This window comes from Heptranchias perlo, chromosome 39 (genome assembly GCF_035084215.1).
Source record: "Heptranchias perlo isolate sHepPer1 chromosome 39, sHepPer1.hap1, whole genome shotgun sequence".
Taxonomy (NCBI): Eukaryota; Metazoa; Chordata; class Chondrichthyes; order Hexanchiformes; family Hexanchidae; genus Heptranchias; species Heptranchias perlo.
This window is the reverse complement of record NC_090363.1, coordinates 11,474,971-11,490,443: the sequence shown is the minus strand read 5'-3', so window position 1 is coordinate 11,490,443 and position 15,473 is coordinate 11,474,971. Positions and strand designations below refer to the sequence as shown.

General features: G+C 40.3%; 1 protein-coding gene across 1 annotated transcript in view; it reads left to right on the top strand.

Annotated features, from left to right (window-relative positions):
* LOC137304934 (CD166 antigen-like) overlaps positions 1 to 15,473 on the top strand; it is a 47,353-nt gene extending 31,880 nt beyond the window's left edge. Inside the window, exon 13 of the mRNA XM_067973719.1 lies at positions 14,884 to 15,473. Coding sequence (XP_067829820.1) covers positions 14,884 to 14,892 — 9 coding nt within the window. The 3' untranslated portion in view covers positions 14,893 to 15,473. The remainder of the gene's footprint in view (positions 1 to 14,883) is intronic.

Genomic DNA, 15,473 nt, shown 5'->3' with positions numbered 1-15,473 from the left:
GGTCTCTGGTCCTTTATTAATGGTCTCTGGTCCTTTATTAATGGTCTCTGGTCCTTTATTAATGGTCTCTGGTCCTTTATTAATGGTCTCTGCTCCTTTATTAATGGTCTCTGGTCCTTTATTAATGGTCTCTGGTCCTTTATTAATGGTCTCTGGTCTGTTATTTATGGTCTCTGGTCCTTTATTAATGGTCTCTGGTCCTTTATTAATGGTCTCTGGTCCTTTATTAATGGTCTCTGGTCCTTTATTAATGGTCTCTGGTCCTTTATTAATTGTTTCTGCTCCTTTATTAATGGTCTCTGGTCCTTTATTAATGGTCTCTGCCCCTTTATTAATGGTCTCTGGTCCTTTATTAATGGTCTCTGGTCCTTTACTAATGGTCTCGGGTCCTTTATTAATGGTCTCTGGTCCTTTATTAATGGTCTCTGGTCCTTTATTAATGGTCTCTGCTCCTTTATTAATTGTTTCTGCTCCTTTATTAATGGTCTCTGGTCCTTTATTAATGGTCTCTGGTCCTTTATTAATGGTCTCTGCCCCTTTATTAATGGTCTCTGGTCCTTTATTAATTGTCTCTGCTCCTTTATTAATGGTCTCTGGTCCTTTATTAATTGTCTCTGCTCCTTTATTAATGGTCTCTGGTCCTTTATTAATGGTCTCTGCTCCTTTATTAATGGTCTCTGGTCCTTTATTAATGGTCTCTGGTCCTTTATTAATGGTCTCTAGTCCTTTATTTATGGTCTCTGGTCCTTTATTAATGGTCTCTGGTCCTTTATTAATGGTCCCAGGTCCTTTATTAATGGTCTCTGGTCCGTTATTTATGGTCTCTGGTCCTTTATTAATGGTCTCTGGTCCTTTATTTATGGTCTCTGGTCCTTTATTAAAGGTCTCTGGTCCTTTATTATTGGTCTCTGGTCCTTTATTAATGGACTGTGGTCCTTTATTAATGGTCTCTGGTCCTTTATTAATGGTCTCTGGTCCTATATTAATGGTCTCTGGTCCTCTTGAATGGTCTCTGGTCCTTTATTAATGGTCCCTGATCCTTTATTAATGGTTTCTGGTCCTTTATTAATGGTCTCTGGTCCTTTATTAATGGTCTGTGCCCCTTTATTAATGGACTCTGGTCCTTTATTAATGGTCTCTGGTCTTTATTAATGGTCTCTGCCCCTTTATTAATGGACTCTGTCCCTTTATTATTGGTCTCTGTCCCTTTATGAATGGTCTCTGTCCCTTCATTAATGGTCTCTGCCCCTTTATTAATGGTCTCTGTCCCTTTATTATTGGTCTCTGGTCCTTTATTATTGGTTTCTGCCCCTTTATTAATGGTCTCTGGTCCTCTTGAATGGTCTCTGGTCCTTTATTAATGGTCCCTGATCCTTTATTAATGGTTTCTGGTCCTTTATTAATGGTCTATGGTCCGTTATTAATGGTCTCTGGTCCTTTATTAATGGTCTCTGATCCTTTATTAATGGTCTCTGGTCCTTTATTAATTGTCTCTGGTCCTTTATTAATGGTCTCTGGTCCTTTATTAATGGTCCCTGATCCTTTATTAATGGTTTCTGCTCCTTTATTAATGGTCTCTGGTCCTTTATTAATGGTCCCTGATCCTTTATTAATGGTTTCTGGTCCTTTATTAATGGTCTATGGTCCGTTATTAATGGTCTCTGGTCCTTTATTAATGGTCTCTGGTCCTTTATTAATTGTCTCTGGTCCTTTATTAATGGTCTCTGCTCCTTTATTAATGGTCTCTGGTCCTTTATTAATGGTCCCAGGTCCTTTATTAATGGTCTCTGGTCCGTTATTTATGGTCTCTGGTCCTTTATTAATGGTCTCTGGTCCTTTATTAATGGTCTCTGGTCCTTTATTAATTGTCTCTGCTCCTTTATTAATGGTCTCTGGTCCTTTATTAATGGTCTCTGGTCCTTTATTTATGGTCTCTGGTCCTTTATTTATGGTCTCTGGTCCTTTATTAATTGTCTCTGCTCCTTTATTAATGGTCTCTGCTCCTTTATTAATGGTCTCTGGTCCTTTATTAATGGTCTCTGGTCCTTTATTAATGGTCTCTGGTCCTTGATTAATGGTCTCTGCTCCTTTATTAATGGTCTCTGGTCCTTTATTAATGGTCTCTGGTCCTTTATTAATGGTCTCTGGTCCGTTATTTATGGTCTCTGGTCCTTTATTAATGGTCTCTGGTCCTTTATTAATGGTCTCTGGTCCTTTATTTATGGTCTCTGGTCCTTTATTTATGGTCTCTGGTCCTTTATTAAAGGTCTCTGGTCCTATATTAATGGTCCCTGGTCCTTTATTTATGGTCTCTGGTCCTTTATTTATGGTCTCTGGTCCTTTATTAAAGGTCTCTGGTCCTATATTAATGGTCTCTGGTCCTTTATTATTGGTCTCTGGTCCTATATTAATGGTCTCTGGTCCTTTATTATTGGTCTCTGGTCTTTTATTAATGGACTGTGGTCCTTTATTAATGGTCTCTGGTCCTTTATTAATGGTCTCTGGTCCTATATTAATGGTCCCTGGTCCTTTATTAATGGTCTCTGTCCCTTTATTAATGGTCTCTGCCCCTTTATTAATGGTCTCTGTCCCTTTATTATTGGTCTCTGGTCCTTTATTAATGGTCTCTGCCCCTTTATTGATGGTCTCTGGTCCTCTTGAATGGTCTCTGGTCCTTTATTAATGGTCCCTGATCCTTTATTAATGGTTTCTGGTCCTTTATTAATGGTCTCTGGTCCTTTATTAATGGTCTCTGGTCCTTTATTAATTGTCTCTGGTCCTTTATTAATGGTCTCTGGTCCTTTATTAATGGTCTCTGGTCCTTTATTAATGGTCCCAGGTCCTTTATTAATGGTCTCTGGTCCGTTATTTATGGCCTCTGGTCCTTTATTAATGGTCTCTGGTCCTTTATTAATGGTCTCTGGTCCTTTATTAATTGTCTCTGGTCCTTTATTAATGGTCTCTGGTCCTTTATTTATGGTCTCTGGTCCTTTATTAATGGTCTCTGGTCCTTTATTAAAGGTCCCTGGTCCTTTATTATTGGTCTCTGGTCCTTTATTAATGGTCTCTGGTCCTTTATTCATGGTCTCTGGTCCTTTATTAATGGTCTCTGGTCCTTTATTAATGGTCTCTGGTCCTTTATTAATGGTCTCTGTCCCTCTATTAATGGTCTCTGGTTCTTTTTTCATGGTCTCTGCCCCCTTATTAATGGTCGCTGTCCCTTTATTAATGGTCTCTTCCCCTTTATTAATGGTCTCTGGTCCTTTATTAATGGTCTCTGCCCCTTTATTAATGATGTCTGGTCCTTTATTAATGGTCTCTGGTCCTTTATTAATGGTCACTGGTCCTTTATTAATCGTCTCTGGTCCTTTATTAATGGTCTCTTCCCCTTTATTAATGGTCACTGGTCCTTTATTAATGGTCTCTGCTCCTTTATTAATGGTCTCTGGTCCTTTATTAATGGTCTCTGGTCCTTTATTAATGGTCTCTGGTCCTTGATTAATGGTCTCTGCTCCTTTATTAATGGTCTCTGGTCCTTTATTAATGGTCTCTGGTCCTTTATTAATGGTCTCTGGTCCGTTATTTATGGTCTCTGGTCCTTTATTAATGGTCTCTGGTCCTTTATTAATGGTCTCTGGTCCTTTATTTATGGTCTCTGGTCCTTTATTTATGGTCTCTGGTCCTTTATTAAAGGTCTCTGGTCCTATATTAATGGTCCCTGGTCCTTTATTTATGGTCTCTGGTCCTTTATTTATGGTCTCTGGTCCTTTATTAAAGGTCTCTGGTCCTATATTAATGGTCTCTGGTCCTTTATTATTGGTCTCTGGTCCTATATTAATGGTCTCTGGTCATTTATTATTGGTCTCTGGTCTTTTATTAATGGACTGTGGTCCTTTATTAATGGTCTCTGGTCCTTTATTAATGGTCTCTGGTCCTATATTAATGGTCCCTGGTCCTTTATTAATGGTCTCTGTCCCTTTATTAATGGTCTCTGCCCCTTTATTAATGGTCTCTGTCCCTTTATTATTGGTCTCTGGTCCTTTATTAATGGTCTCTGCCCCTTTATTGATGGTCTCTGGTCCTCTTGAATGGTCTCTGGTCCTTTATTAATGGTCCCTGATCCTTTATTAATGGTTTCTGGTCCTTTATTAATGGTCTCTGGTCCTTTATTAATGGTCTCTGGTCCTTTATTAATGGTCTCTGGTCCTTTATTAATGGTCTCTGGTCCTTTATTAATGGTCTCTGGTCCTTTATTAATGGTCTCTGGTCCGTTATTTATGGCCTCTGGTCCTTTATTAATGGTCTCTGGTCCTTTATTAATGGTCTCTGGTCCTTTATTAATTGTCTCTGGTCCTTTATTAATGGTCTCTGGTCCTTTATTTATGGTCTCTGGTCCTTTATTAATGGTCTCTGGTCCTTTATTAAAGGTCCCTGGTCCTTTATTATTGGTCTCTGGTCCTTTATTAATGGTCTCTGGTCCTTTATTCATGGTCTCTGGTCCTTTATTAATGGTCTCTGGTCCTTTATTAATGGTCTCTGGTCCTTTATTAATGGTCTCTGTCCCTCTATTAATGGTCTCTGGTTCTTTTTTCATGGTCTCTGCCCCCTTATTAATGGTCGCTGTCCCTTTATTAATGGTCTCTTCCCCTTTATTAATGGTCTCTGGTCCTTTATTAATGGTCTCTGCCCCTTTATTAATGATGTCTGGTCCTTTATTAATGGTCTCTGGTCCTTTATTAATGGTCACTGGTCCTTTATTAATCGTCTCTGGTCCTATATTAATGGTCTCTTCCCCTTTATTAATGGTCACTGGTCCTTTACTAGTGGTCTCTGGTCCTTTATTAATGGTCTCTGGTCCTTTACTAATGGTCTCTGGTCCTTTATTAATGGTCTCTTCCCTTTTATTAATGGTCTCTTCCCCTTTATTAATGGTCTCTGGTCCTTTATTAATTGGCTCTGGTCCTTTATTCATTGTCTCTGCCCCTTTATTAATGGTCTCTGGTCCTTTATTACTGGTCTCTGGTCCTTTATTAATGGTCTCTTCCCCTTTATTAATGGTCTATGGTCCTTTACTAATGGTCTCTGGTCCTTTATTAATGGTCTCTTCCCTTTTATTAATGGTCTCTTCCCCTTTATTAATGGTGTCTGGTCCTTTATTAATGGTCTCTGCCCCTTTATTAATGATGTCTGGTCCTTTATTAATGGTCTCTGGTCCTTTATTAATGGTCACTGGTCCTTTATTAATTGTCTCTGGTCCTTTATTCATGGTCTCTGCCCCTTTATTAATGGTCTCTGGTCCTTTATTACTGGTCTCTGGTCCTTTATTAATGGTCTCTTCCCCTTTATTAATGGTCTATGGTCCTTTACTAATGGTCTCTGGTCCTTTATTAATGATCTCTGTCTCTTTATTATTGGTCTCTGGTCCTTTATTCATGGTCTCTGGTCCTTTATTAATGGTCTCTGCCCCTTTATTATTGGTCTCGGGTCCCTTATTAATGGTCTCTGCCCCTTTATTAATGGTCTCTTCCCCTTTATTAATGGTCTATGGTCCTTTGCTAAAGGTCTCTGGTCCTTTATTAATGATCTCCGTCTCTTTATTATTGGTCTCTGGTCCTTTATTAATGGTCTCTGGTCCTTCATTAATGGTCTCTTCCCCTTTATTAATGGTCTCTGGTCCTTTACTAATGGTCTCTGCCCCTTTATTAATGGTATCTGCCCCTTTATTAATGGTCTCTGCCCCTTTATTAATGGTCTCTGGTCCTTTATTAATGGTCTCTGCCCCTTTATTACTGGTGTCTGCCCCTTTATTAATGGTCTCTGGTCCTTTATTAATGGTCTCTGCCCCTTTATTAATGGTCTCTGTCCCTTTATTATTGGTCTCTGGTCCTTTATTATTGGTTTCTGCCCCTTTATTAATGGTCTCTGGTCCTCTTGAATGGTCTCTGGTCCTTTATTAATGGTCCCTGATCCTTTATTAATGGTTTCTGGTCCTTTATTAATGGTCTATGGTCCGTTATTAATGGTCTCTGGTCCTTTATTAATGGTCTCTGGTCCTTTATTAATGGTCTCTGGTCCTTTATTAATGGTCTCTGGTCCTTTATTAATGGTCTCGGGTCCTTTATTAATGGTCTCTGGTCCTTTATTAATTGTTTCTGCTCCTTTATTAATGGTCTCTGGTCCTTTATTAATGGTCTCTGGTCCTTTATTAATGGTCTCTGGTCCTTTATTAATGGTCTCTGGTCCTTTACTAATGGTCTCGGGTCCTTTATTAATGGTCTCTGGTCCTTTATTAATGGTCTCTGGTCCTTTATTAATGGTCTCTGCTCCTTTATTAATTGTTTCTGCTCCTTTATTAATGGTCTCTGGTCCTTTATTAATGGTCTCTGGTCCTTTATTAATGGTCTCTGCCCCTTTATTAATGGTCTCTGGTCCTTTATTAATTGTCTCTGCTCCTTTATTAATGGTCTCTGGTCCTTTATTAATTGTCTCTGCTCCTTTATTAATGGTCTCTGGTCCTTTATTAATGGTCTCTGCTCCTTTATTAATGGTCTCTAGTCCTTTATTTATGGTCTCTTGTCCTTTATTAATGGTCTCTGGTCCTTTATTAATGGTCCCAGGTCCTTTATTAATGGTCTCTGGTCCGTTATTTATGGTCTCTGGTCCTTTATTAATGGTCTCTGGTCCTTTATTTATGGTCTCTGGTCCTTTATTAAAGGTCTCTGGTCCTTTATTATTGGTCTCTGGTCCTTTATTAATGGACTGTGGTCCTTTATTAATGGTCTCTGGTCCTTTATTAATGGTCTCTGGTCCTATATTAATGGTCCCTGGTCCTTTATTAATGGTCTCTGGTCCTTTATTAATGGTCCCTGATCCTTTATTATTGGCCTCTGGTCCTTTATTAATGGTCTCTGGTCCTTTATTAATGGTCTGTGCCCCTTTATTAATGGACTCTGGTCCTTTATTAATGGTCTCTGGTCTTTATTAATGGTCTCTGCCCCTTTATTAATGGACTCTGTCCCTTTATTATTGGTCTCTGTCCCTTTATGAATGGTCTCTGTCCCTTCATTAATGGTCTCTGCCCCTTTATTAATGGTCTCTGTCCCTTTATTATTGGTCTCTGGTCCTTTATTATTGGTTTCTGCCCCTTTATTAATGGTCTCTGGTCCTCTTGAATGGTCTCTGGTCCTTTATTAATGGTCCCTGATCCTTTATTAATGGTTTCTGGTCCTTTATTAATGGTCTATGGTCCGTTATTAATGGTCTCTGGTCCTTTATTAATGGTCTCTGATCCTTTATTAATGGTCTCTGGTCCTTTATTAATTGTCTCTGGTCCTTTATTAATGGTCTCTGGTCCTTTATTAATGGTCCCTGATCCTTTATTAATGGTTTCTGCTCCTTTATTAATGGTCTCTGGTCCTTTATTAATGGTCCCTGATCCTTTATTAATGGTTTCTGGTCCTTTATTAATGGTCTATGGTCCGTTATTAATGGTCTCTGGTCCTTTATTAATGGTCTCTGGTCCTTTATTAATTGTCTCTGGTCCTTTATTAATGGTCTCTGCTCCTTTATTAATGGTCTCTGGTCCTTTATTAATGGTCCCAGGTCCTTTATTAATGGTCTCTGGTCCGTTAATTATGGTCTCTGGTCCTTTATTAATGGTCTCTGGTCCTTTATTAATTGTCTCTGCTCCTTTATTAATGGTCTCTGGTCCTTTATTAATGGTCTCTGGTCCTTTATTTATGGTCTCTGGTCCTTTATTTATGGTCTCTGGTCCTTTATTAATTGTCTCTGCTCCTTTATTAATGGTCTCTGCTCCTTTATTAATGGTCTCTGGTCCTTTATTTATGGTCTCTGGTCCTTTATTAATGGTCTCTGGTCCTTTATTAATGGTCTCTGGTCCTTTATTTATGGTCTCTGGTCCTTTATTTATGGTCTCTGGTCCTTTATTAAAGGTCTCTGGTCCTATATTAATGGTCCCTGGTCCTTTATTTATGGTCTCTGGTCCTTTATTTATGGTCTCTGGTCCTTTATTAAAGGTCTCTGGTCCTATATTAATGGTCTCTGGTCCTTTATTATTGGTCTCTGGTCCTATATTAATGGTCTCTGGTCCTTTATTATTGGTCTCTGGTCTTTTATTAATGGACTGTGGTCCTTTATTAATGGTCTCTGGTCCTTTATTAATGGTCTCTGGTCCTATATTAATGGTCCCTGGTCCTTTATTAATGGTCTCTGTCCCTTTATTAATGGTCTCTGCCCCTTTATTAATGGTCTCTGTCCCTTTATTATTGGTCTCTGGTCCTTTATTAATGGTCTCTGCCCCTTTATTGATGGTCTCTGGTCCTCTTGAATGGTCTCTGGTCCTTTATTAATGGTCCCTGATCCTTTATTAATGGTTTCTGGTCCTTTATTAATGGTCTCTGGTCCTTTATTAATGGTCTCTGGTCCTTTATTAATTGTCTCTGGTCCTTTATTAATGGTCTCTGGTCCTTTATTAATGGTCTCTGGTCCTTTATTAATGGTCCCAGGTCCTTTATTAATGGTCTCTGGTCCGTTATTTATGGCCTCTGGTCCTTTATTAATGGTCTCTGGTCCTTTATTAATGGTCTCTGGTCCTTTATTAATTGTCTCTGGTCCTTTATTAATGGTCTCTGGTCCTTTATTTATGGTCTCTGGTCCTTTATTAATGGTCTCTGGTCCTTTATTAAAGGTCCCTGGTCCTTTATTATTGGTCTCTGGTCCTTTATTAATGGTCTCTGGTCCTTTATTTATGGTCTCTGGTCCTTTATTAATGGTCTCTGGTCCTTTATTAATGGTCTCTGTCCCTCTATTAATGGTCTCTGGTTCTTTTTTCATGGTCTCTGCCCCTTTATTAATGGTCGCTGTCCCTTTATTAATGGTCTCTGGTCCTTTATTAATGGTCTCTGGCCCTTTATTAATGGTCTCTGTCCCTTAATTAATGGTCTCTGGTCCTTTATTAATGGTCTCTGCCCCGTTATTAATGGTCTCCGTCCCTTTATTAATGTTCTCTGGTCCTTTATTAATGGTCTCTGGTCCTTTATTAATGGTCTCTTCCCCTTTATTAATGGTCTCTGGTCCTTTATTAATGGTCTCTGCCCCTTTATTAATGATGTCTGGTCCTTTATTAATGGTCTCTGGTCCTTTATTAATGGTCACTGGTCCTTTATTAATCGTCTCTGGTCCTTTATTAATGGTCTCTTCCCCTTTATTAATGGTCACTGGTCCTTTACTAGTGGTCTCTGGTCCTTTATTAATGGTCTCTGGTCCTTTACTAATGGTCTCTGGTCCTTTATTAATGGTCTCTTCCCTTTTATTAATGGTCTCTTCCCCTTTATTAATGGTCTCTGGTCCTTTATTAATGGTCTCTGGTCCTTTATTAATGGTCACTGGTCCTTTATTAATTGGCTCTGGTCCTTTATTCATGGTCTCTGCCCCTTTATTAATGGTCTCTGGTCCTTTATTACTGGTCTCTGGTCCTTTATTAATGGTCTCTTCCCCTTTATTAATGGTCTATGGTCCTTTACTAATGGTCTCTGGTCCTTTATTAATGGTCTCTTCCCTTTTATTAATGGTCTCTTCCCCTTTATTAATGGTCTCTGGTCCTTTATTAATGGTCTCTGCCCCTTTATTAATGATGTCTGGTCCTTTATTAATGGTCTCTGGTCCTTTATTAATGGTCACTGGTCCTTTATTAATTGTCTCTGGTCCTTTATTCATGGTCTCTGCCCCTTTATTAATGGTCTCTGGTCCTTTATTACTGGTCTCTGGTCCTTTATTAATGGTCTCTTCCCCTTTATTAATGGTCTATGGTCCTTTACTAATGGTCTCTGGTCCTTTATTAATGATCTCTGTCTCTTTATTATTGGTCTCTGGTCCTTTATTCATGGTCTCTGGTCCTTTATTAATGGTCTCTGCCCCTTTATTATTGGTCTCGGGTCCCTTATTAATGGTCTCTGCCCCTTTATTAATGGTCTCTTCCCCTTTATTAATGGTCTATGGTCCTTTGCTAAAGGTCTCTGATCCTTTATTAATGATCTCCGTCTCTTTATTATTGGTCTCTGGTCCTTTATTAATGGTCTCTGGTCCTTCATTAATGGTCTCTTCCCCTTTATTAATGGTCTCTGGTCCTTTACTAATGGTCTCTGCCCCTTTATTAATGGTATCTGCCCCTTTATTAATGGTCTCTGCCCCTTTATTAATGGTCTCTGGTCCTTTATTAATGGTCTCTGCCCCTTTATTACTGGTGTCTGCCCCTTTATTAATGGTCTCTGGTCCTTTATTAATGGTCTCTGCCCCTTTATTAATGGTCTCTGTCCCTTTATTATTGGTCTCTGGTCCTTTATTATTGGTTTCTGCCCCTTTATTAATGGTCTATGGTCCTTTACTAGTGGTCTCTGGTCCTTTATTAATGGTCTCTGGTCCTTTACTAATGGTCTCTGGTCCTTTATTAATGGTCTCTTCCCTTTTATTAATGGTCTCTTCCCCTTTATTAATGGTCTCTGGTCCTTTATTAATGGTCTCTGCCCCTTTATTAATGATGTCTGGTCCTTTATTAATGGTCTCTGGTCCTTTATTAATGGTCACTGGTCCTTTATTAATTGTCTCTGGTCCTTTATTCATGGTCTCTGCCCCTTTATTAATGGTCTCTGGTCCTTTATTACTGGTCTCTGGTCCTTTATTAATGGTCTCTTCCCCTTTATTAATGGTCTATGGTCCTTTACTAAAGGTCTCTGGTCCTTTATTAATGATCTCTGTCTCTTTATTATTGGTCTCTGGTCCTTTATTCATGGTCTCTGGTCCTTTATTAATGGTCTCTGCCCCTTTATTATTGGTCTCGGGTCCCTTATTAATGGTCTCTGCCCCTTTATTAATGGTCTCTTCCCCTTTATTAATGGTCTATGGTCCTTTGCTAAAGGTCTCTGGTCCTTTATTAATGATCTCCGTCTCTTTATTATTGGTCTCTGGTCCTTAATTAATGGTCTCTGGTCCTTCATTAATGGTCTCTTCCCCTTTATTAATGGTCTCTGGTCCTTTACTAATGGTCTCTGCCCCTTTATTAATGGTATCTGCCCCTTTATTAATGGTCTCTGCCCCTTTATTAATGGTCTCTGGTCCTTTATTAATGGTCTCTGCCCCTTTATTACTGGTGTCTGCCCCTTTATTAATGGTCTCTGGTCCTTTATTAATGGTCTCTGCCCCTTCATTAATTGTCTCTAGTCCTTTATTAATGGTCGCTGTCCATTTATTAATGGTCTCTGGTCCTTTATTAATGGTCTCTGCCACTTTATTAATGGTCTCTGCCCCTTTATTAATGGTCTCTGGTCCTTTATTAATGGTATCTGCCCCTTTATTAATGGTCTCTGGTCCTTTACGAATGGTCTCTGTCCCTTTAGTAATGGTCTCTGCCCCTTTATTAATTGTCTCTGCCCCTTTATTAATAGTCTCTGCCCCTTTATTAATGGTCTCTGGTCCTTTATTATTGGTCTCTGGTCATTTATTATTGGTCTCGGGTCCCTTATTAATGGTCTCTGCCCCTTTATTAATGGTCTCTGGTCCTTGATTAATGGTCTCTGGTCCTTTATTAATTGTCACTGGTCCTTTATTAATAGTCTCTGCCCCTTTATTAATGATCTCTGGTCCTTTATTATTGGTCTCTGGTCATTTATTAATGGTCTCTGGTCCTTTATTTATGGTCTCTGCCCCTTTATTAATGGTCTCTGCCCCTTTGGTAATGGTCTCTGGTCCTTTATTAATGGTCTCTGTTACTTTATTAATAGTCTCTGCCCCTTTATTAATGGTCTCTGCCCCTTTATTAATGGTCTCTGTTCCTTTGTTAATGGTCTCTGCCCCTTTATTAATAGTCTCTGCCCATTTATTAATGGTCTCTGCCCCTTTATTAATGGTCTCTGGTCCTTTATTATTGGTCTCTGGTCCTTTATTATTGGTCTCTGGTCCTTTATTAATGGTCTCTGGTTCTTTACTAATGGTCTCTGCCCCTTTATTAATGGTCTCTGGTCCTTTATTAATGGTCTCTGGTCCTTTATTATTGGTCTCTGGTCCTTTATTAATGGTCTCTGCCCCTTTATTAATGGTCTCTGGTCCTTTATTAATGGTCTCTGGTCCTTTATTATTGGTCTCTGGTCCTTTATTAATGGTCTCTGGTTCTTTACTAATGGTCTCTGCCCCTTTATTAATGGTCTCTGCCCCTTTGTTAATGGTCTCTGTCCCTTTATTAATGGTCTCTGTCCCTTTATTAATGGTCTCTGGTCCTTTAGTAATGGTCTCTGGTCCTTTACTAATGGCCTCTGGTCCTTTAGTAATGTTCTCTGGTCCTTTATTAATGGTCTCTGGTCCTTTACTAATGGTCTCTGGTCCTTTAGTAATGGTCTCTGGTCCTTTACTAATGGCCTCTGGTCCTTTAGTAATGTTCACTGGTCCTTTATTAATGGTCTCTGGTCCTTTATTAATGGTCTCTGGTCCTTTACTAATGGTCTCTGGTCCTTTAGTAATGGTCTCTGGTCCTTTATTAATGGTCTCTGTCCCTTTATTAATGGTCTCTGGTCCTTTATTAATGGTCTCTGTCCCTCTATTAATGGTCTCTGGTTATTTTTTCATGGTCTCTGCCCCTTTATTAATGGTCTCTATCCCTTTATTAATGGTCTCTGGTCCTTTATTAATGGTCTCTGCCCCTTTATTAATGGTCTCTGTCCCTTTATTAATGGTCTCTGGTCCTTTATTAATGGTCTCTGCCCCGTTATTAATGTTCTCTGGTCCTTTTTTAATGGTCTCTGGTCCTTTATTAATGGTCTCTGGTCCTTTATTAATGGTCTCTTCCCCTTTATTAATGGTCTCTTCCCCTTTATTAATGGTCTCTGGTCCTTTATTAATGGTCTCTGCCCCTTTATTAATGGTGTCTGGTCCTTTATTAATGGTCTATGGTCCTTTATTAATGGTCACTGGTCCTTTATTAATTGTCTCTGGTCCTTTATTCATGGTCTCTGCCCCTTTATTAATGGTCTCTGGTCCTTTATTAATCGTCTCTGGTCCTTTATTAATGGTCTCTTCCCCTTTATTAATGGTCACTGGTCCTTTACTAGTGGTCTCTGGTCCTTTATTAATGGTCTCTGGTCCTTTACTAATGGTCTCTGGTCATTTAGTAATGGTCTCTGTCCCTTTATTATTGGTCTCTGGTCCTTTATTAATGGTCTCTTCCCCTTTATTAATGGTCTCTGGTCCTTTACTAGTGGTCTCTGGTCCTTTATTAATGGTCTCTGCCCCTTTATTAATGGTCTTGGGTCCTTTTTTAATGGTCTCTGGTCCTTTATTAATGGTCTCTACCCCTTTATTAATGGTCTCTGGTCCTTTACTAATGATCTCTGGTCCTTTATTAATGGTCTCTGGTCCTTTACGAATGGTCTCTGCCCCTTTATTAATGGTCTCTGCCCCTTTATGAATGGTCTCTGGTCCTTTATTAATGGTCTCTACCCCTTTATTAATGGTCTCTGGTCCTTTACTAATGGTCTCTGTCCCTTTATTAATGGTCTGTGCCCCTTTGTTAATGGTCTCTGTCCCTTTATTAATGGTCTCTGTTCCATTATTAATAGTCTCTGCCCCTTTATTAATGGTCTCTGCCCCTTAATTAATGGTCTCTGCCCCTTTATTAATGTTCTCTGGTCCTTTATTAATGGTCTCTGCCCCTTTATTAATGGTCTCTGCCCCTTTGTTAATGGTCTCTGCCCTTTATTCATGGTCTCTGGAATATTGAGCAATTTGGGATTCAGCCCTGTTCCCTTTCCCATTCTCCCTCTCTCTGACACCATCGATTCTCCGATGAGTTGCCCGCTGGGTGAAAGGCCCTGCCTATGTTGCGGGGCCTCAGAAACCTCCGGCCTTTGTGTCGTTCCACAGGTGCCATGTTCCGAAGCGGCTGTTCTTCAGGTGCGAGCCTGGAAGGTGAGGGTCGGCCAGATATTCGACAGTGGGCAGCATCACTGGCCAACCAAAATCTGCTCCCTCGCCCGCCACCCATGACGGTGCTCTTTTCAACAGGGCGCTGACTGGCATCGCCCAAGGCTACATGGTTGACTGCGTCATTGGCGTCACGGAGTAACTATTGCATGGTGGTGGGAGCAGATTCAATCGTGGCTTTCAAAAGGAATTGGATAAATACTTGAAGGGAAAAAATTTGCAGGGCTACGGGGAAAGAGCGAGGGAATGGGACTAACTGGATTGCTCTTACCAAGAGCCGGCACGGGCTCGATGGGCCGATTGGCCTCCTCCTGTGCTGTAATGATTCTGTGGTTCTTCTATGATTCTTTGACCAAGAGGGGCTCCATTGGCTGTACTGAGTCTTCAAAGGACGGCCATTCTTCAGCTAGACCACTTCCAAGCACTTCATTCGTGCCCCAGGCTCTATTTTGCCGTGGGGTCAGAAGGTCGTGGGATCGAGCCCCACTCCAGAAACTTGATCACATAATCCAGGCTGACACTCCCAGTACTGAGGGAGTGCCACGCTGTCGGAGGTGGACGTCTTTCGCATGAGACATTAAAACCGAGGCCCCGTCCGCCCTCTCAGGTGGATGTAAAAGATCCCACGGCCACTATTTTGAAGAAGAGCAGGGGGCTTCTCTCCGGTGTCCTGGTCAATATTTATCCCTCAATCAACATCACTAAAAAAAACAGATTACCTGGTCATTGTCACGGTGCTGTTTGTGGGATCTTGCTGTGCGCAAAATTGGCTGCCGTGTTTCCGAGATTACAACAGCCACCGCGCTTCAGAAGTACGTCATTGGCTGTAAAGCTCTTTGGGACGACCTGAGACCGTGAAAAGCTCCGTATAAATGCAAGTTCTTTCTTTTATCTCAGGAATGCTGAGCTCCGAGGATGATTATCCAGCCCTGCGGAGACTCCTAGAGTGACACAAGAGCATTCGGGCGCTGCAAAGAGCCAAAGGTTGACCAGGCCGATAGGCCTTTGTTGCGTATGTTTTGTTTTGGTTTTCCAACGCAATTTAAAATGGAGCCTCCAATATCTGCTACCTTGTCATAGCGACTATCTGCCAGGATTCCACAGCACAAGATGGCTGCTCCCTGCACGGCTTCTGTTGTTGTCTCCTTTTAGACTTCCTTTTCCTGTCAAATGGAATGCAGAATGCTTATTTTGTTACCTGGTACTGTCCCTCTCTTCGTTCCGCGTCTCATTGTGTTGCTGTGAGATTTTTTGGGGACTCTCGACTGTACACCTGTAGTGCAATGTTATGACCGTGCTCAGTAAGCATCCATGTTTCATATCATAAGGGGACGGTTCCTTAACAATCGGTGTCTGGTAATATTCCAATCAGTCAACTGGTTTGCTGCCCACCGCTCCAGCAAGATTGAAGATGTAAGCAGAGGCCAGACTGATGAATGCTGCTTTGTATAACGTTTTAAACCTTAATAAAGTTGTTCCTTTTTGAA